The sequence below is a fragment of the Haemorhous mexicanus genome, chromosome 24 (assembly GCF_027477595.1).
Source record: "Haemorhous mexicanus isolate bHaeMex1 chromosome 24, bHaeMex1.pri, whole genome shotgun sequence".
NCBI lineage: Eukaryota > Metazoa > Chordata > Aves > Passeriformes > Fringillidae > Haemorhous > Haemorhous mexicanus.
In genome coordinates, this window is record NC_082364.1 from 4,058,221 (window position 1) to 4,082,118 (window position 23,898).

The window sequence follows — 23,898 nt, forward strand, 5'->3', positions numbered from 1 at the left end:
GCATCCTCCTGCCTCCCATCCATGGCCTCCTTTGGGAACACAGTGCTGGCAACCCCGTGCTGAGGGTGACTGGGACAGGGTTTGTAGGTCACTGCTGCACAGGAAGCCAGGCTGACCTCAAGGGCAACCTCAGAACGCCAATGATTCAGCTTGAAAAACCCTTTTCCCCCTTCTTTTGAACTCCCAGACTCCCCCAGAGTGGTGAGAGATCAGAATGTGGGCCACTGAGTCCTGCTCCCTCTGCTGAGTGGCCACGAAGGGGAGGGGATGAAGATTTCTTCTCTGTGACACAATCCAGCAATAAATCAGGCAAAGATCTAACAATTCATTTTATAGAAGCCATCAGAGTTCTGCCTGGGAAACTATTCAGGCTGAAACATCTCACTTCAAAAATCTGGGCAAACACAAAGGCTCATGACAGCTGACACATCAGTGATCTCAGGGTTATAATCAAAGGTTTATTTGGCACCCCAGGCTCTCGTGTGTGTTTTACCAGGCCCCACTCCTCACACAAAAACCTAGAGCCAAACCTGAAACTCTCTTTCCCTCCACTGCAAAGACAAGGCTGTTTCTAATGTTGTCCAAAGACACAAAACCTTCCTGGGGAAAATATCAGCTACCCTGGGCAAGCCAGCACAACATTGCAGCCATGGGAGGGATGGGCAGAGGGCTGGAGAAGTGGTTCTGTGCAATCTGAACTGATCTCAGAGGGCTTGGATAGGGCTGGGGAAATGCACAGGCCCTTCACAGGGGAAACCTTATTAATTTCATGATCCAGGTGATAAAAGGCAATTGCAACAGCTGATTTTCAAGGTGTGCTGAAAACCCCTGGTGGAGCTTTCCCACAGAGCCTCCCAAGGAACAGGACCTCGAGAGAAAGGACCTGGAGAAAGCTGTGGCCTCAGAGCTGTGCTGAGTCTGACCCAGGTGAAGGACTCCGAGTCAGGAGAACCCTCAGAAACCCCACGGGGGACAGGGAGGGGAACCAGCCAGAGAAGGTGGCAGAGGACACAGGCGCAGCCCGGCACCGCGGCCACGCGTCCCCACGGCCCCGCGCTCGCCCTCACCTTGGAGTTCTTGGCCCCGCTGCGGCCTGACTGCGAGGAGCAGCTCCTCTGGACACCCTGCTCCGGCGTGGAGGGCGACTTGTCCGAGGAGTGGTCGGAGCCCTTCTCCACCATGGCGTCCCCCGGGGCGTCCTGCGGCGTGGGCGAGCGCGAGCGTTTGCGCAGGATCGGGGAGCAGGCGGGCGTGCTGCGGTTGGAGTTACTGGCGGTACTGCGGGGCACAGGGAGGGCAGAGAGCAGGGTCAGAGCATCCCCAGCGAGAAACGGCCGCGCCCCGAGCTCTGCCGCAGCCCCAGCACTGCTGAGCTGCCTCCTGAGCAGCTGCCCCCCGTGGATTTAGGCAGTTCTCTTTCACCAGAGGAACTGCTGGCAGCGCCTTCCTCCAGCCACCCTCCGAGCCCTCAGACCACAGAGCAATGCCCACGAGAAGGAACTCGCTGGCTCCTGTGGGCTCCCGGAGTTTCAAATGATGTGAGCTTAGAAAAACCAAGTGTGCACTCAGGTGTCGGCGTGTGCTCAATGCAGCCTCGCTCTGCCCCTCCTTTATTAGTGCAGCTCTTCTCAACAGGATGCACGAAAATGGGGTCACACCTTTCAGAAAACACCCCATCAAAGAGCATCAGAAACGCCGGGGCTCTGGGAGGGGAGTCGTGATGACATTCAATGCAGCATTTCCTGTACAGAGCCATCCTTTCCCACACCAGTTAGAGCTGGGCATGAAAACAGTTTGCTGTGACCCAAAAGCCTTTGTCATTAAAAAAAAATTAAAAATTAAGTTCCTTTTTCACAATGGGAAAAGCAAGGCCGTTCAGAGCTTAACAGAAATTATGAGGGGAATGGAACTTCTCATTCTCTTTCCTCAGCAAACGCCCCAGCACCTAGATCAGCAAGCCACTAACGTACAAACTAACTCAGAACAGGAAAACTCAGATTTCCTCACTGCTCCTTCTCTTTTGATGCCTCTCCTTCCTGCCAGACTCTTCAAAACCCCACACACTGCCCCCATTTTTCCCTCCACCACTCATTTCCTCCAGCAGTCAAATCTATTTCTGACCAGCCCAGACATCCTCGAGGTTTTTCCAGCTGTGCTGCCCAAGCCAGCAGGTCACAGAGGAGCTGCTGCAAGGACTGGATCTGTGCTAACTCCTTCAGGAGCCTGTTTTCTCAGGAGCAACACCAAACATCTGACAGCACAGGCAGCAGGGAAGGATGGAGGAATTACAACTGCAGGGGACTGAATTAAAGAAGTTGTTGCAGTCAGACTATGATTAAAGCCAAACTGCTCCCAGCAATCACAATAATGCACAGCAATGTACTCCAAAAGGATCATTTCCTCCCTGAGAACCTAGAGGAGCTGAACACATGCCTGAGGTTTCATTAATTCCTAGATAAAAACCATATCCATCTCTCCTTACCTCTGAAGATGCCAAAACCATTTAACAAGCATCAGTCAGACACGAGCAGCCAGTGTAACACACTCCCCAGCTTTGGCTTGGTTTGGTTTTGGATGAACTGCTCTTGTAAATTCCCCTTTATTTGCTCACTGCTTGTGTCAAGGCACAAGTGATGAAACTTTCCCCGAGCAGCCTGCAGGAAGCACACAGCCAAGCTGCTTATGCAAACAGGGCCAGAATCAGATTTCCTGGGAGCTGGCACGGGGCAGGAACAGCAGCATGGAGCTTCCCAGGAGCCCCTGAGAAGATGTTTTCACCCCCAGAAAGTGTGGAATTTCATTTCAGGCTTGAAATGAAAAGGGGTGTGCAAAATGTTCTGCAGGCAGGAAGGTGGATTAAGTTAAACTCTGCTCTGTTACCTATTTCTACTCAGAGAAATAGAGATATAGAGCAATAAAAACCTGCTCAAATATCACTCAAACCCCAAGGCAGCTCCAGAGCAATCCCCCTTGGCTTGGGGCTCCTCACCAGCAGCAATGGCATGTCCCCAAGGGAAATATTGTCACATCATCTTGTCCTGTGCCCTCCCTTTCCCCAGACAAGGCACAGGAATATTGAATGCTAAACCAGTGCAAGCAATATTCAAGATTTAATCCCCCCACAAATAATAACTGAAGCAAAAGACAAATCCAGAAATTATCTGGACCATTCTCCCAGCAGCTCTGCCTGCCACAGTTTAGGTACAAGAAGTAAAATTACCAGGGATTTCTTGGTTTGTTGAAGTATTAAAAAGCATCAGGTTCCTTCCTTCACAGATTTTCAGCTGATCCACTCAAAATGGGTGTTTCACCTGTCTGTGCTCCTCTAAACTCAATTTCAGCAGCCCAGCAGAGCTACATTGGCGACTCCAAATTCATCAGCAGCAGTCCCAGAGATGGAATTGGTTCTGAACTGCCAATTTTACTGTAGAAAAAGCAAACTTCTAGTTCAAACCTCTGAATCCTGAGGCTGTGTTGGTCCTGCTCGTTGTTGAGGCAACACGAACTGGTTTGTGTCAGAGGCAAGAGTTGGAAGCCACTGTCCCTGACCAGCACATCACTGCCTAAACCTGTGTGAACACATCTACTCATGTTCCTCTCCAGCTCTACAAAACCTGAGTTTACCACACACAACCCCTGGCTCATTTTCGCTTCGTGCGAGCTCAGTTTCACTTTGAGCTTGAGTTTAGAGCAGCTCTGCAAAGACCAAAAAAAACCAAACTCAGTCCAGCCTCTCTTTGCTTTCAGTTTGCACTTGTGAGATTTTGCTGCTGCTCAATGAAAGCTCAGAATGAGCAGCTCAAAACCAGGGTGCAGCTGCCCCAGCGTGCAGGGGAAACTCAAGATGAAAAATGCTGGAAAGTTTGGTGCTATTTTAGTTTTTTTATGGTCTTACAGAGCTCCTCAAGGTGGGGTTTTAGTCACGGCCCAGCATGGCCAAGCACTGCAGCTGCACAGGAGCAGCACCAGCTTAGATGTTTTAGATCATTCAGATGCATTCAGATCATTTTAGATCACTCAGATGCATTCAGATCATTTCTTAGATTCAGATAATTCTTCTGGCAATTTTATTTTTGCCCAGCTCACACACTGCCATAACCACAATTTTTGGTGCCAGCTCTGCCAAGCACAACCTTGGGCAGATTCTGTCTTCCAAGCTCGTTTTTTAGTTTAAAAAATTAAATCCATCCCCATCTATCATGTCAGGGGCATGTGGATTCTGACCTTTGCAGAAATAAGGGGTAAAAAATAAAATCAAGGGCTCCTTCTTTGGCTCTCCCTGCAGGCAGTGGCACAAATATCAAAGCCAGGAGGGCTGAATTTCCCAATGATTTTCTGATAACTGGGAAAAGCTGAATATTTCTGGCATGAAGGACTAATTTCAAGCTCGTTTTTTACTTTAAATAATTAAATCCATCCCCATCTATCATATTAGGGGCGTGTGGATTCTGACCTTTGCAGAAATAGGGGGTAAAAAATAAAATCAAGGGCTCCTTCTTTGGCTGTCCCTGCAGCCAGTGGCACAAATATCAAACCCAGGAGGGCTGAATTTCCCAATGATTGGGAAAAGCTGAATATTTCTCATATGAAGGGCTCGTTTCAAGCTCATTTATTAGTTTAAAAAATTAAATTTATCCCCATCTATCATGTTAGGGGCATGTGGGTTCTCACCTTTGCAGAAATAGGAGTAAAAAATAAAATCAAGGGCTCCTTCTTTGGCTCTCCCTGCAGCTAGTGGCACAAATATCAAAGCCAGGAGGGCTGAATTTCCCGATGATTGGGAAAAGCTGGATATTTCTCATATGAAGGGCTTGTTTCAAGCTCATTTTTTAGTTTAAAAAATTAAATGTATCCCCATCTATCATGTCAGGGGCATATGGGTTCTCACCATCACAGAAATAGGGGGAAAAATAAAATCAAGGGCTCCTTCTTTGGCTCTCCCTGCGGCCAGTGGCACAAATATCAAAGCCAGGAGGGCTGAATTTCCCAACGATTGGGAAAAGCTGGATATCTGTGGCATGAAGGACTCCACAGGCAGAGCAAAGGATGGATCTGTGAGCTGAGGATGGGCACACGGAGCACAGGGCTGCCCCTGCCCCGAGCCCCTGAGAGCTCTGCCCGCTCCTGCTCCTTCCCTGGAGTTTGAATCCAGCCCAAGCCCAGCCATGACGAACGCTTTCTGCAGTTGCCATGGCAACCGAGGCCCGCAATTGAACCAGGAATCCACGCCTGAAATGCCAAAACGGCTTGACCCACTTTGAAAAATAAAATAATTGTAATAAATCACGCTTTAGAGACCTAATTGCCCAGAGTGCATTCAGGGCCTCACATCCCCCTGCAGAGGAGCCTTCGGTGGATGAGACAGATTAAGAGAGGGACAGAACACAAACAAGCCCACCTAAGCAGCAGCCCCTTGGCTCTGAGGTGAAAACCTCTGCACGGAGCATTTGAAAGCACAGAAGGCTGGGTTTGTCTCCTTGGTTTATGTCCTTGCTGTCCCTAAAGGAAAAACCTCATCCAAACACCATCAGCAAGCGGGGTGTGGGTGGGAAGGGGCCAAACTCTGCTCAGATGTGGGAAAAAAGCATCAATATCTGCAGCAGTGTGGTGAAGAATCTGTAGCCTGGCAGTATCTTGGAGCTGGAGAGGGGATTTTAGCAGGAATTGTAGTGATAGGGCAAGGAGCAAGAGATTCAGACTGCAAGAAGGGAAATTCAGGTTGGATAAAGGGAAGAAATTGTTCCCTGTGAGGGTGGGGAGGCCCTGGCAGAGGTGCCCAGAGAAGCTGTGGCTGCTCCATCCCTGGAATACCAAGGATGGGGCTTGGAACAGCCTGGGAGAGTGGAAGGTGTCCCTGCCCATGGGACAGATGATGTTTAAGGGCCTTTCCAACCCAAACCTTTCTGGGATTCTACAAGCTTTCCTTCAGCTGCTGCAAAAGAACATTTGGCCATGCACAGACCAGCCCCTGAGACACCAGGGAAGACACAGAAAAGCCAAATTTCCTCCTCCAGCAGAATATTCCCTGCAAGGGTCTGAACCAGGTGATGACCAGAGCTTCACCAAGCAGTCATTTTGGGAAAGGCAACCCACAAGTTCAGCCTGGGGCTCTTAAAAGGAACTCTTGACAAAGCCTTCATGGAGAGCTCCACGAGACACCTGCCTTTGCTGCAGTCTGGTGCATGAATCCTGCACCCATGACACCAAAGTCTGTCCATCCTCCAGCTCTGAAATCACAGCCACCCTGGGACTGACACGAGCAGTTCTGCCCCAGATGTGCCCCAGCTGGCTGCAGCCAGCTCCAGAGGGCATTGTCACAGCACCTGTGGCACAGCTCAGTGCAGCAAATCCCTTTGGCTCTGCCCCTTGCAGGATGTGAGCTGGAATGCAGCCACAAGTAGGAAAAGGACCAAAGAATTTTGCAGCTAGAGCAGCTCAGCTAGACAAGCAGCAGCCTCAGGTACTCAGCTGTGACCACCAGCAGCTTCTCAGGGGCAGAAAAACACCACCCACAGCATTCCCTGCAGTGCCTTTCTCAAGCCCTTGGATTCCCCCAAGCAAGTCCTGAGCTGGAAAGCTTAAAGGCCTCCAAGTCTTGCTCAGCTCTCAGAAGAATTTGCTTTCCAAGAGTCCCCCTGCAATTACTCACTCCTCCCTGCAGCACAGGCCTGGTAAGGAGCTCTCCCAGCCCAGGACTGGGGTTGGTGCTGCAGTCTGAGCTGAGCTCTGCTGAGCAATCTGTCCCCACAGCAGCAGACATGCACAGACTGAGGCACTGAACCCTCTCTGTCTGAAACCCACGGGCTGTGCAGAGCCAAGCCTGTGCCTACACTTTCCTGAGAGCACAGGAGATCCTCGAGGGCAGCACAGAACTGTGCTGGTCGTCTGGAAAAGAGCAGAAAGGTCAAGAAGGCACCTCAGGCCTGGCTGTGGCGCTGGAAAGAGTTAATTCTCCTCAGAAGCAGCTATTAGAGGGGTTAATTAGACGCCTACAAAGACACTTTTCTGCCATCCAGTCTGACATCAGTGGAAAACGAGGAGATTCAGCAGCTCATTATGCAGTCTCCCAAACAGCAAGCAGATGGTAACAACTTTTGATCACCAACCTACACTCCCTTCAAATTGATAATCCAAGAATGAAAACCTGCACAGATCCTGGAGCAATTCCCTGGGCCCGCCACTGCTCTACAAGCAATAACAAAATGTTATATTTCCATTACATCTCCCAGCAAGACAGACAAAAGAGAAAGCAATAAGTCAAAAAAGCAATGACACCTGCAGGGCTGTGCAGAAACCAAGGAGTGTTTCATGACAAGTGCTTGGAAAAGAAACATAAAAATATTCTGCCTTCTGCACGTTTTTTAGCAGCAAAGTCCAGCTCTGTTTAGGATTTATTCTGTCTATTTTGGCATTTCACAGAACGCTGTCCTCCCATGACATCCAATCCCATGTTTACATATTCATGAAATAAAATTAATGCAATTATTATGCCTCAGAGGATTAGCAAATCACTGCAAGCATTAGGAAGGAATTTGCCTTCTGCCCAGAGCCAGCAGTGTGAGGAGGCAGATGCATTATTAACCACGGCATTGTCCCCGTGGATCACCCGATCCTGGTTACCACTGGAGACAGACCCATGGACAAACGGCCTCATCTCTCACAGAAACCCCCTCAGCCAGCTTGGGAGAAACCTCTCCCTTCCTGCTTGGAGTGGCTGCAAAAATCCCGAGGAAAAGTTGGAAAATGTTTCTGAAAAGCAACAAGAGAGATCTGAATAATAAATCCAGTAAGGCACCAGTCACAGCTGGAAAGGGTCATTAATGTGCAGGGAACCCCCGTGGGTCATAAATCACACCCCAAACCCTCCCTCGGTCCCAAATTATTGTGATTCCACTTGCTCCAAAGGAAGGCAAGCCACATAAAACAAAGTGTGACGGATAATCCAAAGAAATCTGGGAAGCAGTGAAGGGGAAACAGCACAAAGCAAGAATTTCACATCCCTCTGAAGGTGACAGACACAGCCCCACCACTGTCACCTGCAGGTCACCCACTCCGCAGAGGGACTTCCCCAGGAGGAACAGATCCAGGCTTTGCTTTCCTGCCCTCCCACCACAAAGTCAACAGCTCTGGTAATTAACAGCAGGAACTGCAATGTCTGAGGCTTCCATCAACACCTCCAAGGCTGGAACTTGGGCAGAACAGAGCTGGCAAGCCTTGTTTAAGAAACAAACAAAACAACGACAGACACCGTTCAAGAACCTTTGATGTGAGCGCAGTTTTGAAAACCTGACAGCTCAAAGGATAAAAATAACAATTAAAATAAATCCAAGCTGGTTATTTTAATCCTTGTTGTTTCCAAGCTAACATCAGAATCTTTCAGTGCTCTGGGGATGTGCAGTGCTGCTGTCATGTGTGCTTTATTCCAAGGGAGAGGGAGATAAACCAAGAGAGCTGGTGCTGAGCACCCAGGCCCACTTTGGGTGGGGATGCAGGTGTGATACAACTCCCAGGTTCCCTCCAGGAGAGCTCAGGCACGTTTCTCCCTGCTGTAACCCCAGCAAGGCTTCGTGGGCTTTATCCCCAGCCCAGCACTGTCCCCCTGAGCACACCCCAGCCTTGCCCAGGGTTCACAAACCCCGGGGGGAGTGAGCCTGAGGAAGGCTCCGAGGAAGGCTGGGAGCAGCCCCGCAGGCAGCGGGGGCGGGCAGGGACATTGTGCAGCAGGAGCAGGGACACAGCTGGAGCTCTGCATCGTCCCACTCGCTCCCACTCACTCCCACTCACCCCCAGAGCTCGTCAGCACAGCCTCTCAAGTTAATGGGAGGTGCTGTGATCTTCAAAGCTGGGATCAAAGCTATCTCCCTTTGTTCAGCCCTTGATGTTTCCTCCCGTTACCTTTCCGAAAATAACAATCAACAATTTCTGACTGATCCCCTCTGTGCATCCCCCCTGCTCTGCTCCAGCCCTGCAGCAGCCCTGGCCAGCCCCGAGGGACAACCAGAGAGGGCCAGAGCCCCTCAGAGCAAGAGCACAAAGTGCCCTTTGTCCTGAGGACCCGGCTCAACCTTGTCCCCTCCCTTTAACAGATTCTCTCCTGCTTCATCCAGGTGTTCATCAGATGGGGGCTCCATCCAGGTGTTCATCACATGGGGGTTCCATCCAGCTCTTTACCAGCTGAGGTTCCATCCAGCTGTTGATCAGATGGGGGATCCATCCAGCTGTTGATCAGCCCAGAGAATGTTGGGGGTTCTGAGTTATTGCACTGCTTTGAGTGTAAATACATCCCGAAGATTTGAAGTTTCCATCCTACTGAGTCAAAATCACAAGCTGCATCCTAAATCTACCAGCTTCTCCTGCAGATGCATGTGATTCAATGGAGCAAGGGAACAGGAATAGATTCTCTTTTCCATGATGCACAGGACAACGCCAGCCACCAGCAGTCTAAGGAAAAGCTATTTTTTAGGGCATTCAGCAGATTCTCCCTATCTATGAACACACACAGTGCAATGAATCCTCACTTCCTGCAGTTCTCCCTTGCCAAAAAATATTCAAAAAACAAAAAGCCACCTGTACAGACTCTGGAGCAGAGCCTGAAAAAGCGGCACAAACCAAATCCTGCCTCTCCCCATCAGTGCAAACACACAAACACCGGGAGAGGAAGGCAGAGCGGAACCACGAGCCCTTGTAGAGGCAGGAGAGCACATGGGCAAACAAATCCAACCATATTCCTGCAGCAGCTCCGTGACGCATCCAACCCCGACCCCCTCCTGCCTCCCCCTTTTCCCGGACCCAGATGTTACAGCAGGAATAAATGTCCCCGTGGGAATGGGGGATGGGGGACAGCGGGAATGGGGGATGGGGCGTGAAGGGGAAACGAGGAGGGGTGAGGGGAATGAAAGCTGGAGGGGGGAAGGGAAAAAAAATAAAGAAGAAAGAAAAAAAAAAGAACCCAAACAATTAGATTTGCCCATTGTTTCGAACAATCGAAAAGGCTGTTTTAGCAATTCCGCCCTGCAGGAGAGGCAGGGCACGTGCGTGGGGGGGGAAGACAACAAGGAGAGGGGAAAATAAATAAAATAAAATGGAAATTAAAAAGGGATCAGCCCGCGGAAAAGAAGAGAAACGAAGCATCTCTGCACCATGATGTCACGCCGCCTGCTTCCCAGTCCCCCGAACGCAGAGGAGCAGCAGCAACCAACATGGACTCCAGCTTTAATCTGCCCGGAGAGCGCCTGTGTGCGATGGAGGAGCCGCCAGAGCCGAGCCCTGCGTGTGACACATGTGTGACAGCGACAGCACTAACCTGGCAGCCATTCGGCAGCGTGGAGCGGCGCAGCAGCAGCGGCAGCAGCAGCAGCAGCAGCTAGGCGGAATTCACTGGGGATCGCCCGGCATTCATGGGGCTCATTCATTCATGCACTCGTGCGGCCAGCCGGGAGGGTACTCACCTCCTGCAGCATGGCACGGCCCTTGCCGGGGCTCTCAGGGGCACCGCGGCGCTGCGGGCACCGCCGGACACGCTGCCCCGGCCCCGGCCGTGCCCATGCCCGTCCCCCCGGTGATGCTGCCCGGTGCGGCCGCACACGCTCGGCGCACACGCGTGCGCAGCGCTTTACATAATGCGCCCACCCCTGCCCGCCCCGCTCGCATCGCCCCGCAAAGAGACCCCCAAGGGCTAGAATAAACGCTACAAGTTACAAATCTGACAGGTTGGAAATGTTGTGTTTGTCCTCGTTTTACACAACGCGCCCACCCCTGCCCGCCCCGCTCGCATCGCCCCGCAAAGAGACCCCCAAGGGCTTGAACAAACGCTACGAGTTACAGATCTGACAGGTTGGAAATGTTGTTTGTCCTCCCCGCTTTACACAAGGTGCCCACCCCGCTGGCATCACCCCGGCCAGAGACCCCCAAACGCTTTTTGAGGATTTAAACACTACGAGTCAAAATCCGACAGGTTGGAAATGTGTTTGTCCTCCCCGTTTTACACAAGGTGCCCACCCCAGCCCGCCCCGCTCACATCACCCCTGCAAAGAGACCTCCAAAGGATTTATAAGGGCTTGAAAACACGCTACGACTCAAAGACCCGACAGGTTGGAAATGTTGTGCTTGTCCTCCCCGTTTTACATCATGTGCACACCCACCTCGCCCCACTCGCATCACCCGGGCAAAGAGACCCCCAAACGCTTTACAAGGGCTTGAAAACACGCTACGAGTTAAAGATCCGACAGGTTGGAAATGTTGTGTTTGTCCTCCTCGTTTTACATCATGTGCTCACCCTGCTTGCATCTCCCCCGCCAAAGAGACCCCCAAAGGCTTTTCGAGGATTTAAACAACACTGCAAGTTAAAATCCGACAGGCTGGAAATGTGTTTGTCCTCCCCGTTTTACATAACGCACCCACCCCTGACCGCATCACTCCGGGAAAGAGACCCCCAAACGCTTTCCAAGGATTCAAACAAGGAGTTAAAATCCGACAGGCTGGAAATGTGTTTGTCCCCCCCGCCTCCCTCCCGGCACGCCCTGCTCGCATCTCCCCCGAGGAGCCCCTAGAAAAGCGACCCTAAACGCTTTCCGAGGACACCCACAAACCCCAGGAGTTAAAATCCGACAGGTTGGAAGCATTGTGTTTTGTCCTCCCTGCCGCACACGCGCTGCTGGGAGAAAGTTTCAAAGCGTGTAAGCAAGAACCGGCAGGAAAATTAAACCCTAATTAAGCGGCCACGTGGATTATCTGAGCTGAATTAAACAACGCTCATTCAGAGTTAAGGTGACCTCAACTCAATTTAGCCGGCTCCGTCTAGGAAGCTAATTTGGTTTCCTTTTTTTTTTGTTTTTTTTTGGTTTTTTTTTTGTTTCTTTTGCCATGCTTATCCATGTGTAAAAAGGCCTGGGATTTTTAAAGCAACATAATCAAGCAAAGTTTACAGCTTTTTCAGCGTTAGGACACTGTACCCCTCCAAACCTGCTTGGGGACATCTTTATTCCAGAATGAGATGGAATAGTCCCTCTCAATACAATAAATAAGGGACAATAAGACCCTCTCAGTACACTAAAAATTAAGCTGTAGGATTTTAAGAGAGCAAAGCAATCACCCAGCCTGCACTTTGCCTCCCAGCCTATGAAATCAGGCCTTGTGTGTGCAAGGAAATAGAGCAGAACTGAGCTGGAACTGCACTGACACCCCTGATCTGAGCACGAGTGTCCTTGTGTGGAATTACACTGAATTATTGGACTCGGGATGCTGTGAATGACCCCCACTGACAGCACAAGGAGCTGCTCCTTGTAAATCCTGATCCCTCCCACACCCAGGGCTGAGCATTTTCTCTTCTCCTGACCATCAGTCCCAGCTCTGGGTGCTAACTCCCAGAAGAGCATCTCCCCAAAAGGCTGATGATCCATCGCTCCACTGTAACCAACACCAGCAGGAGCAGGAGGTGCTCCAGCAGGCTCGGATCAGAGTGATTCAAAGGCTGCACAGGATTTTAAACTGCAAACAGCAGCACCATCCACACCTCTGTCTGGATACCACAACACTACCACCACCTTCATATTACTCAGAGATTACACCCAGGTGCACATGAATCCACTGTTTAATAAGTTTGTTGCATCCATCAGCCTGAGGTCAGTTTTGCTGCTCCAAATGCTTCCCAAAGTTTGCCAGCTGGAGAATTAGAAACTTATTTCAAGGAAAAGACGTTTTAGATTGAAATTTTCCCACTCCCTGTGCCCAAGGATGAGTGACTCCCACTGAAACACCCTGGGTAGGATTGTGTCCAGGGTCACTGAGTGGATAATCTGGATAAAGCCAGAGAAGAGCAACCAGCACTAAAGGCAGGGGCACTGAATCCTTCCAGCACAGCCTGGAGGCCAAGGAATGGCAAAATTTAAATGCTCACCTGGAACCCAGGTTTGATCCCACTGGGCACCAGCTGGAAATGCTGAAAGCTGGAGCTGGATGAATCCTGACCAGACAAGAGAAACCTATTTTGGGAAGCAAACAAAACTAACCACTGTAACTAATTCAAGGCTCAATTACCCATCTGTGGCAAGCATTATTATGCAAGGGTTTGTGTTCTCCCAAATGCTGTTCTGTACCTCCAACCAGAATCAATTCAAGCCTCACACTTTGCATTCAACAGCACTTGGAATGAGAAATCTGAATGGTCCCATTTTGTTTTACAGCCTATGGATCGTTCAGTGGTTTTTTTTTCTCTTCCAGAAAGAGAGAAAACAGTTAAAAACACAATTCTTAGCCTGCCCAAATGTTGATACCTTTAGTGTGGATGAATTTTAAGGTTTGAACAGATGCAATTTTTCAACAGTCGCATGAGTTACACTGACCCAAATGCTGAGATAAATTCAATATAATGGCTGCTTCAGATCTGGAACACACCAAGGCTCAAAGCAGGCCATGGAGTGGCAGGACAGACATGAGGTGAAGTCTAACCCACCCTTCAGACTGCCAGGAGAGAAGATAGATCAAATAAAAGTCATGCTCCCAAAAGCACTGTGTGAGAAGTAGGAAAAATGCAAGAAATACAAGATTTACTTAGAGAAAAGCTTCTTAGGCTTATCTGGCATGGTGTGCAAGGGACAAAGTTATGGGGAATTTGGAAATCACCCAGCACCTCAAAACCTTTATAAACTTGGTCAGATCTGCAAAGTTCCACCCCAAACTCTTGGAAGGACACAGAGTTTTTACATTTCTGCAGCACCATCCCCAGCACTGCAGTCAGCTCATGGTGATAGAAGTTGGATAAAAGTGCACTGAGAGAGGATCTTTAGGGGCCTTGAAGGAAGCTCTCCTGGGCATGAAGCTGCAAGTTCCTGCCTTGTTCAAGAGCTGCAAGAAAGCATTTTATGTCAGCTGGGCTCACTTGCACGAGTCTGCTGTTCAGGAGTCAGGACAAGGGCTTTGTTTCATGTGTGAAGGACAATGTGAGCATCTGCCTGCTGAGCATGACACAGCCCTCAGCCTGGGCACCACAGCTCTACCAAGCCCTGCAGGAGGAGCAGAGCCACATCTGGGGATCCCTCCCTCTGAGGATGCTCCAATTTCCTGGGGCAGGCTCTCCAGGGCCCAGGCAGGCAGCACCTTCTCCTCGCCCAAACTGCCCCTGCAGCGCCTGCAGGGCTGCTCTGCTGCTGTAACACAAGCACTCTCATGCATATTGCATCTCCCAGCCCCGAGGAAATGAGGCACTGGCTGAGTAATTAAAGCCCAGGGCTGGTGACAGATCCCTGGGACACAGCAGGGCCTGGATGTCCAGGCCTGCAGGGCACCAAGTGGGGCTGGGATCAGCTCGCCAGAGCAATCCTACCCTCCCTGTAAGGCACACCAGAGGGGCAGAACAAAAAGGAGCCTTTAAAATCTGTCTGCAGCACGTCAGGAAACAATGAGCACCTGGGTGGGTAAGCACAAAAGGTTTCTCATTTCCCCTCGTAATTCTTTGCCCACCTTTAATATGATCTGGTTTGAAGACTTAAAGCCACTGGGAGAGCTCTTCCCCAACATCTCTGCTTGCCAGCTGAGCTCAGAACAGAAGCAGGGGGACACACCTGCGTTGTGTTTCCAGCCTTGTCTTTGAAAATGACACAACAGAAATGTCAAGAAGCACTGAGGGAAACTGTGTCCTGAGGGAAAACCCAGCGCAGCAACCTCAAGATGAGCAAGCAGGATTAGCACTGGTGGGTAACTGGGTGGTAATTAGCATTTTGCACATGCTTAATTTGCTGGTTTGCTATTCACCCTCTTCAGGAAGGACTGGGTGGACTCCTGACTGCACAGCTCGGGACAGGGGGATTCTCTGGCTGGGCTTTTGGTCCTGTTGGACAACTCCTGCTCAGCCCACGGGTGCTACTCCTCAAACCCCACGGGATTCCCACCCTGTCATGCAACAAGAAGCACTCTCCCTTTCTCCTTGTGGAACATGGGCTCCTAGACAGGTGCCAGACCAAGCAAAACTCTTTCTGAGCTGGCAGTGGCATTTTCCCAGAGTCTGTGGATTCCTACAGCAGTGGGGGCTGGAGGAGGCAGGGAATCATGTGCTCACAGGCATGGGGAGGACGAGGGGGAGGAGGAGAACAAGGGGAGAGAGAGAACAAAGTGTCAACATCTTAACTGGGACACACAAAGAGCCAGTTCTTAGTAAGAACTTAATCCAGGATTAACAAGAGGTCAGCTACCTCTGCAAGGAGGCTGCACTAAGAGGAGCTAATTAGCTCTCCTTAATTGCACAAAAGGAACCGCACAGAATTAAAGACATTCACCAGCAGCAGGTCCCACCTCACCCAGGACACACAGCCCTACCTGCAGTCCCCAGGCCCAGGCAATCAGCACAATCCTGGTGGAGAGCCAGGAGCAGGAGAGGTGCAGGGATGGATGGGAGGGAAAAGGCTGTGGGGAGGTTCAGCACCAGCAAGGGCTGCAGTGAGAGCTGGAGCCTCCACCAGCCAGGATGAGCCTTTGTAGCACGGCCAGAATCTGTCTAGGCAGGTTCCTGATCCTTTGGCTGCCCCCAGTCCCTGAGGAATCACAGCTATCAGCTCACAGCATGCCCGGGAGGGTGCTTAATGCACTTCTGGCCTTCTTTAAATCAGTGAGATCTCTGAAAATGAGGAGGAAGAGGAGCACAAGGCAAGCCAGTCTTTCCCTGTAGGCTGAGGCCAAGAGAATGCCATCCCAGCATGGAGAGGCCCTGCAGCATGGATGGCAGGAGAAATGGAGAGCACACAGCACCAGGGACAGGCACAGACCCCACCTGGAAGCCGCCACTTTGGAATGATGCAGTGGGAAAGGCTGGCTGAGCTGCCCACCCCAAATCCCCTCTCTGGGATTTCTGACACACCTGAAGCTCCTCTGCTTGGCACTAAATCCATCTGCTTTTTCCTGGGGAGCCATTGCATGTTCTGTCCTCCTGCACTGGTGCCTCTTCTACCCCAGGAGCCCTTGCTCTGCTCTGACAGATAATGGACCCAGCAGTGCGCTGGAAAATGAAGATTCCCAGGCACATCAATAACCCAGCAGATGTCTCTGAGATGGAGCACTAATAAAAGGAACTCCTGCCTTTATTTGGGTTGCAGCACCGTGCTGAGGGCTGGGGAGGTCAGGCAGACACAGGCCTGAGTGCAGCTCAGCAGGAGCAGCTCCCCTTTTCAGGGAGCACGAAGGGAAAAGCAAAACAGCTCTTCAGAGAAGGCTGCCCTACACACAAGGAAAAATAACACAAACAGGAGCTCACCCTAATTACAGGCCCCTGTGAAATCATCACAGTACTGCCTCCATTATTTAGCCTTCTTCTCTTCCCTCAGGACAGAGTCAAATGTTTTGCCTCTGGACTTCCCGAGTCACCGCAGGGGCAGCCAGAAGGGACCAGCAGCACCAAAATTTCACCTCAAACCCAACACAAACAAACGAGTTCTTGGGATGCCACAGGGACTACGAGACAGCCACCCCCTCTCTGCTCCCAGGAACCGAGCAGAGCCCCCAGTCGTGCTGCTCCTGTGCAGGCCCAGCACAAAGGGAGAGCTCCCTGACATCTGGCTAAAGCTTCAATAGCTGCCATTGGGGAGAGCAGAACGAGCATCCACGGAGCTGTGCCAGGGGCTGGCCTGCAGCAGCCTCCTGGTACAGACAGGCCCCATCCAGCACCCAGCACCCCTCTGCTCCCTCTTCCCTGCTGAACCGAGCTGCAATAGCTCACAGCTCATTCATAAAGAGGAGGGAAATTGTCCTAAAATGCTCCACGGTCCAAGCCCTTTCTCCAGCACTGGCTGGTGCAGGGAGTGCTTCTGCATTGTGTTGTTCTGTTATGGATATTCCAGCTTCTCCATTCCTCCCAATCTGGTTATCCCAACGGACACCAGCCTCCTGCAGCCTCCTACACAGCACTGCCCCAGTCTCTGCCTTCAGACCGGCCCTGTGCCACCTCTGATTTCCAACCCCAGTCCCACTGCTCCCACTGACTTCCTTAACTTCGCTTCCTTTCTTCCAGATTGCTGAAATCTGCTGGGCTCACCCCAAAACTGACCCAAAACCCCCCCAGAGCTGCTGAGTGCAGCCCCTGCCCCCATGACCACAGAATAAATAAGGTGGAGAATAAAGCTGCCCTACCCACAAAGAATAAGGCCAGAAACAGGAGCTCACCCCAATTACAGATCCCTGTGAAACCACCACAGTACTGCCTCCGTTATTTATCCTTCTTTTCTTTCACTAGCAAAGAGTTAAATCTTCTGCCACTGGACTTCCAGTGTCGCTGCAGGGGCAGCCAGAAGGGACCAGCAGCACCAAAATTTCAAATTTCGCCTCAAACACAAACAAACGAGTTCTTGGGATGCCACTGAGAATAATCTCCACCTTAAGTTCTTCCCCAGCTTTTCCCCCCACACCCCGACTGACATTTCCCCCATCAGCCGCATCTCCATCCCAGCCCCGAATCCTTTTTCCCGAGGAGCTGCCTGACCTCCCAGCACACACACACACACAGGAAGGATTCCCCCGCCTGCCCGGGAGGTGAAAAACGAGGATTTGAGGATTCCAGGGGCACCTGTTAGCGCATGGCCCTTCCCGGGAGGCGCCCGTGGTTCTTCCCCGCAGCCCCGCGGGCTCCCCGCAGCCCGCAGGGACCCCGCGGAACCGCCCGGGAACCTCGCTGCTGCTGCTGCTGCTGCTCCGAGGCATCTCAGGGCCGCCCAAGGACTCGACAAAAAAGATTCCCGGCTCTGATAAGGGCTCGGCATGGCTGGAACAAAGCCGCCTTTGCAATGCGCTGCCCGGCTCTGGCATCCGAGCCGGCTGCTGCTGCCCACTGGGGAGGAAAGCTCCCGCTGTCGCTTTAAGGATGTCCCACACGGCCCGGTTAACCCTGGCTGCTCCTCGCTGCCCTGACCGAGGAGAAATGGCAGATTTCTGCTCCTCTCGTGCCCTTACCCATCGGTTCTGCCGCCCTGGCACCGCCGCTCCGGGCTGCTGCCCGGCCCGGGCACCCCGAGCGGAGCCGCATGAAAACCCCGCTCTGCTGCCCGGCCCGGGCACCCCGAGCGGGGCTTCATTAAATATCCCCGTCCTCCCGCCCTGCGAACCACCAGGGAGCACTTCTGTGACGACAAAGGAGCAGGGCAGTCAGCGTGGACATAAACATCCCAATTACCTCGAAATTCCACTTCCTCGCTCCCACAAAGCTCTGGCTTCGCACCCTGAGGGGCTGCACACCCTCCTAAACCTCATCAGGCAACACAAAGCATCGATTTCCCCGCTAGAGCAGCAGGCAGCAACAGGAAATATTTAGAATAAATGGAAATATTTGCCTTCAACACTCGGGCATTTCCAAATACAGGCTCTGGGAAAGGCCATCTTCTGCACGGAGGTTCCACAATGCAGAAGGTAACAATGTGACTCATCTTGAAAGTGTGTATAAACACACTTAAAAAACCTGTCTGGGGAAAAATAAACAGAGGCTGTGCCTGATTCCCGTCTGGGAAAAGCAGGAACGCAACCCTGCTGCTGTCCTTGGCTTTGTACCTACTCCAGGCAGGTGCAAGAGAGGAAACGAAGCCTCAGCCAGCAATTTAAAGAATTTAGAAAGCAAGAAAGCAGCACAGATGGGCAGGGGAAGAGCAGAAAGCAAATGAAAAATGTCCCTGCAACATGATACAGGAGCAGGGAGGACTGAAGTGACTGGGAGCTGATCAATCACCCCTCATGGAATGGTGAAATATTTGCTCTGTAAGATCAGTTAATCCCAAGCAGGAACACGTTTAGAAGGGTGGCAGAGAATCAGAGAGATTTTCTTACAGAGCAATGAGTTCAAAGGAAAGCAACAAAAACATCGCGGCACTCATGAGGCTCGTTTGTGAAAACAAACTTGAAGGGTAAACAAAGTGGAGTGGTCAACAAATATTTGAGGAATGTAAATATTGGAGAGCAAGAGAAGCTGTGTTAAAAGGTTTGGGGTTGGTTTTTTTTGGAACAATGGGATGATATGAAATTGTGGGAAAGAAACAAGGCTGAAGTCAAATCCTCACAGCCAGGAGCAGGAGAGAAGTGGAATAAACTCATTCACTCAGTCACACTCATAAACAGCAATAGTTAACTGTTAATAAAGACAAAACAGAGCCACAGAATATCCTCAGCTGGAAGGAACCCCCAAGGATTACTGAAGTCCAGCTCCTGGCCCTGCAGAGGACACCCCACTGGCAGGAGCATGGATCAACACCTCAATATTATCACACTTCTTTCAGCCTCTAGCTCTGCTTTCCAACATTTCCATTTTTTAAAGAGGCACCAGCCCAGTTTGCAGCACTGCAGGACTCCAAAGGTTTGCAAAGATTACAAACCTAATTGATTGCAATGATTGCAAACCTATGGTTGCAAAATGAGGGCTGGCTGAGGGTTACAATCTCAAGGATTGTTTTGACTTACAGCATTTTTGTCCCCATAACTTCTAAGACACACTCAGACATCCTTGGGATTTGGAGTTCCACGTGGGAAACGTTGCAAAGTGAAACCCAAATCATCCTGAGCTCCTAATCTGGCCTGTGATCCCTGAAAGAACAGATGTCCTCAGGATAACTGTGGTATCTCCAATGATGAGCAGGGCACAGGTTGGTTTGGGACAATTACAAGGATTCAGATTTTTCTGGGACAATTGCAAGGATTCAGGTTGTTTTGAGACAATTACAAGGATTCAGATTTTTTTGGAACAATTGCAAGGATTCAGGTTGGTTTGGGACAATTACAAGGATTCAGATTTTTTTGGAACAATTGCAAGGATTCAGGTTGTTTTGGGACAATTTTAAGGATTCAGGTTGTTTTGGGAAAATTATAAGAATTCAGGTTGTTTGGGGATAATTTTAAGGATTCAGATTTTTTTGGGACAATTGCAAGGATTCAGATTTTTTGGGGACAATTTTAAGGATTCAGGTTGGTTTGGGACAATTGCAAGGATTCGGGTTGTGGCTCTGGGCAAGTCCCCAGTGAGAGGCACAGGGGACAGGGATGGATGTTAGCATTCCTCACCCTGCTCTCACTTCAGTAGAGTTTGCTCTCTTCAGAGAATTGTTTAAGCTATAATAATTTTTTCCTCTCCTAAGCCAAGCTTCCAGTAGGGAATTAATACACAGCAATTAATAAACAATTAAAAGGAAAAACACCTTTAATCTCTGTGTGCCTCATCTGCAAACCAGGACTAATTCCACTTCCTTTCTTCTACCCTTTGTCCATCTTGACTATTTAGGATGGAATCTCTTCCTCCAAGCTGGAGGTGGGGCATGAAAATCTCCCAGCACAGCAAATCTCTGTTTTCAAGAGCCTCTTTTGCTGTGAAACAACACAATTTTAGAAACACTTCTATTTCCCAGACCAGTTGTGCTATCAGCTGCCTATAAAACAGAAAAGAATCCACGGGGAACTTGTTCTTCCTGCTGGAAAAATAACACAGCAGGCATTTGAAGCAATGCTGCAGCTTTAGTGCCCTGGGGCAGGCACTGAATATTGCTCAGGTTCTGGGAGCCCTGGCCTCCAGACACATCCTTCTTTCATGGCCTACAGCTAAGCTTGGCTTTGCCTCCCAAACCTCCCTCCCAAAATGTGCATCAGGTCCTGCATCACATTTCTCTAGCAGCTGACAGCTGAAAAAAACCCAAATTCCAGCTCTGAGGGCTGCACAGCCTCCCAAGCAAAGGGCACTCCCACTTCCCCACAGCTGCTTTATTTCTGGTCCTGTGGGTCAGAAATACACCAAAATTACAGCTCTGCCTCTCTCTGGAGCTCCTCTGGCTCCACTCAAACTCACAACACCTCGTGTGTCCTCGCTGCAGTGGGGCTGAGACCTTGCAAATGATCCCTGCAAGGCTCAGGCCTGGCCACCTCCTTCTGTCCCTCAAAGCCAGCCTGACCTGCTCAGCATCTCATTAAGGGAATGGCTCTAATTAAAGAGAGCTGTTCTTGAGCTAAACAAGTGGTGTGTTCCCCCTCCAGTTAATTTGTTCTAATTTGATGTGCATAGCTGGACATTTCTCCTGTTACCAAATCTTTGCTACTCCTCAAAATACACCTAATTTTCCCCCAAAGTCCTTTTCATTCCACTCATTTTCTCTTCCATTTTTCTCCTTCCAAACTGCAAGGCCTGAAATTAGCTGTGGTCCAAAACCACATTCTACCAAACCTGGTATTCTGAGTGGTTTGAAAATTATTCAAAATATATACCCCAAATAAACAAATCTCAAAAAAAAAAATCCCCAAATTCCTCTTTCTGTGCTCCTCTGCCACATGCATGGAGTGGCTGTGACATTGTCAAAGGAGAGTGGCAGCATTTTGCATCTTTTTTTAGTTGGGAAAAAAGCAGAGCATCTGCCCTCAGATCACTTGGCTGTGACCACAGAGATCATTCTGTCCTGGAAAAATGGTTACAGGGGAATAAACCGCTGCAAAATGTAAAATATCATCAACAGCACAGGCCTAAATCTGGCCAAAAGGAAAACTTTAGGAAAGGAGAAGCTCAGAGAACATTCCAGCATCTTGCATTCAGGACGTGGCTCTGCAAGGGCACCCAGAAGGAAAAGGAATTCTGGGCAGCATTTTGGGTTTGGTGTCTCCATTTCCCAAGCTTGGATACTCCATCCTTGGATATATTATTGCAGCTTCTACAATTTACTTCAAACGGGCTCAAAATCCTGCAATTAGCAGTTACCAGTCATAATAAGCATCAATTAAAATAATAAAGGCATTAAGATGCACTTTCTAACCAGGGCTTGAACTCAGAGGAGTTCTGGGGAAGGTTCAAGCAAAAACACAGCAGCTGCTCCATCAACCAAGCTTTAAACTGTTTAAAACACAGACAAATCTGGAACTGCAGCTGGAAAAAGCAGAAGAGGCCTTGACCAGGACACAGTGATCTGTCAGGGAGCCCCACAAAGGTTTTGGTGGCAATTTTTGTCTCTTCCAGGCCTTGCCCCTGCCCACCTGCTGAGCAGAAATGAAGCAGAAATTCCAGCTGTGTGAGAGCTTCTCTTCAGTCCAACACAACTACCAACACACAGGGCTGAATCAGACATTAAAAACGTGGGACACTGTCCAAGAGCTCCCTCCAGCACTTGTGCCATGAAAATCTCTGCTCCAGGCAAAAGAAAAAGGAAGGGGAGACTGATTTCTGTCCAGCAGCTCCTTCCCAAAATGTGGGAATGAAAATCTCTGCTCCAGGCAAAGGGAGAGGAAGGGGAGACTGATTTCTGTCCAACATCTTCTTCCAGCACTTGTGCCATGAAAATCCCTGCTGCAGGCAAAAGAAAAAGGAAGGGGAGACTGATTTCTGTCCAGCAGCTCCTTCCCAAAATGTGGGAATGAAAATCTCTGCTTCAGGCACAGGGAGAAGGAAGGGGAGACTGATTTCTGGCCAAGAGCTCCCTTCATCACTTGTCCCATGAAAATCCCTGCTCCAGGAAGGGGGGGAAGGAAAGGGAGACTGATTTCCCTTTGGCACCTTTTTTCACCTTCTAGCACTTGTCCCATGAAAATCTCTGCTCCAGGCAAAGGGAGAAGGGGACACTGATTTCTGTCCAACATCTTCTTCCAGAATTTGTACCTTGAAAATCTCTGCTCCAGGAAAGGGGAGAAGGAAGGGGAGACTGATTTCTGTCCCACAGCTCCTTCCAGCACTTGTGCCATGAAAATCTCTGCTCCAGGAAAGGGGAGAAGGAAGGGGAGACTGATTTCTGTCCAACATCTTCTTCCAAAATGTGGGAATGAAAATCTCTATTTCAGGCAAAGGGAGAAGGAAGGGGAGACTGATTTCTGTCCAACACAGCTCTCTCCATCACTTGTCCCATGAAAATCTCTGCTCCAGGAAGGGGGGGAAGGAAGGGGAAACTGATTTCCGTCCAACAGCTCCTTCCCAAAATGTGGGAATGAAAATCTCTGCTCCAGGCAAAGGGAAGAGGAAGAGGAGACTGATTTCTGTCCCACAGCTCCTTCCAGAGCTTGTCCCTTGAAAATCTTTGCTGCAGGAAGGGGGAGAAGGAAGGGGGAGAAGGAAAGGGAGACTGATTTCCCTCTAGCACCTTTTATCACCTTCTAGCACTTGTCCCATGAAAATCTCTGCTCCAGGCAAAGGGAAAAGGAAGGGGAGACTGATTTCTGTCCAACAGCTCCTTCCAGAGCTTGTCCCTTGAAAATCTCTGCTCCAGGCAAAGGGAAGAGGAAGGGGAGAAGGAAGGGGAGACTGATTTCTGCCCAACACCTCCTTGTAGCACTTGTGCCATGAAAATCTCTGCTCCAGGCACAGGGAGAAGGAAGGGGAGACTGGTTTGCCTCATTCTGCAGGCAGGGAAAGTGGGGCAGAGGCACCATGAGGGTGAAAATGGTCAGTGACAGATCCAGGCCCAATCTCGTGACCCCCAGCTCCCACAGGCAGCACCTTCCTTCCCTGCAGAAGGGACCGAGCTCTCAACCAGCACCCAGCAGCCTCAGCTCCACGTTTCATCTCTTCCTCACTGAATTTTCCACGTTTTCAGGCTTTTAGTGAGGAAAAGAATCTCAGCTCCAGGCCCTGAGTGAGCAGAGGCTGCAGAATTGCAGAGCCACTCCAGCTTGCCCTTCACTTGACATTTCTAGGCTGGAGACAGAGAGCAAGGTGATCTTGCCATAGATAAGAGGGGAAGGCAATTTCCCAGCAAAACAAACGATTGGGATTCAATTAGCCAAAATATCCACAGCCCAAAGAGAGATCTGGGGAGAGATTCTGGTGCTGCAGCAAACTCTGCAGAAGTGCAGCTTCTTCATGGCCTCAGTGAAAGAACTGCTCTGTCTGGCTGTCCTCAGAGAGGCTTCAATCTGCACATACATATTAGAGGGCAAAATTACAGATGTTTATCCAAATTTAAATCAAAACTTGATGCCAAAAAC

General features: G+C 50.2%; 1 protein-coding gene across 10 annotated transcripts in view; it reads right to left on the reverse strand.

The window, feature by feature from the left end:
* Nucleotides 1-23,898, reverse strand: part of GRAMD1B (GRAM domain containing 1B) — a 123,354-nt gene that overhangs the window by 48,484 nt on the left and 50,972 nt on the right. For 8 of the 10 annotated variants that reach the window (XM_059867285.1, XM_059867287.1, XM_059867286.1 and 5 more), the window contains one exon: nt 1,068-1,278. In XM_059867285.1, the coding sequence (XP_059723268.1) occupies nt 1,068-1,278 (211 nt within the window). The other 2 variants (XM_059867292.1, XM_059867290.1) reach the window with 2 other exon arrangements.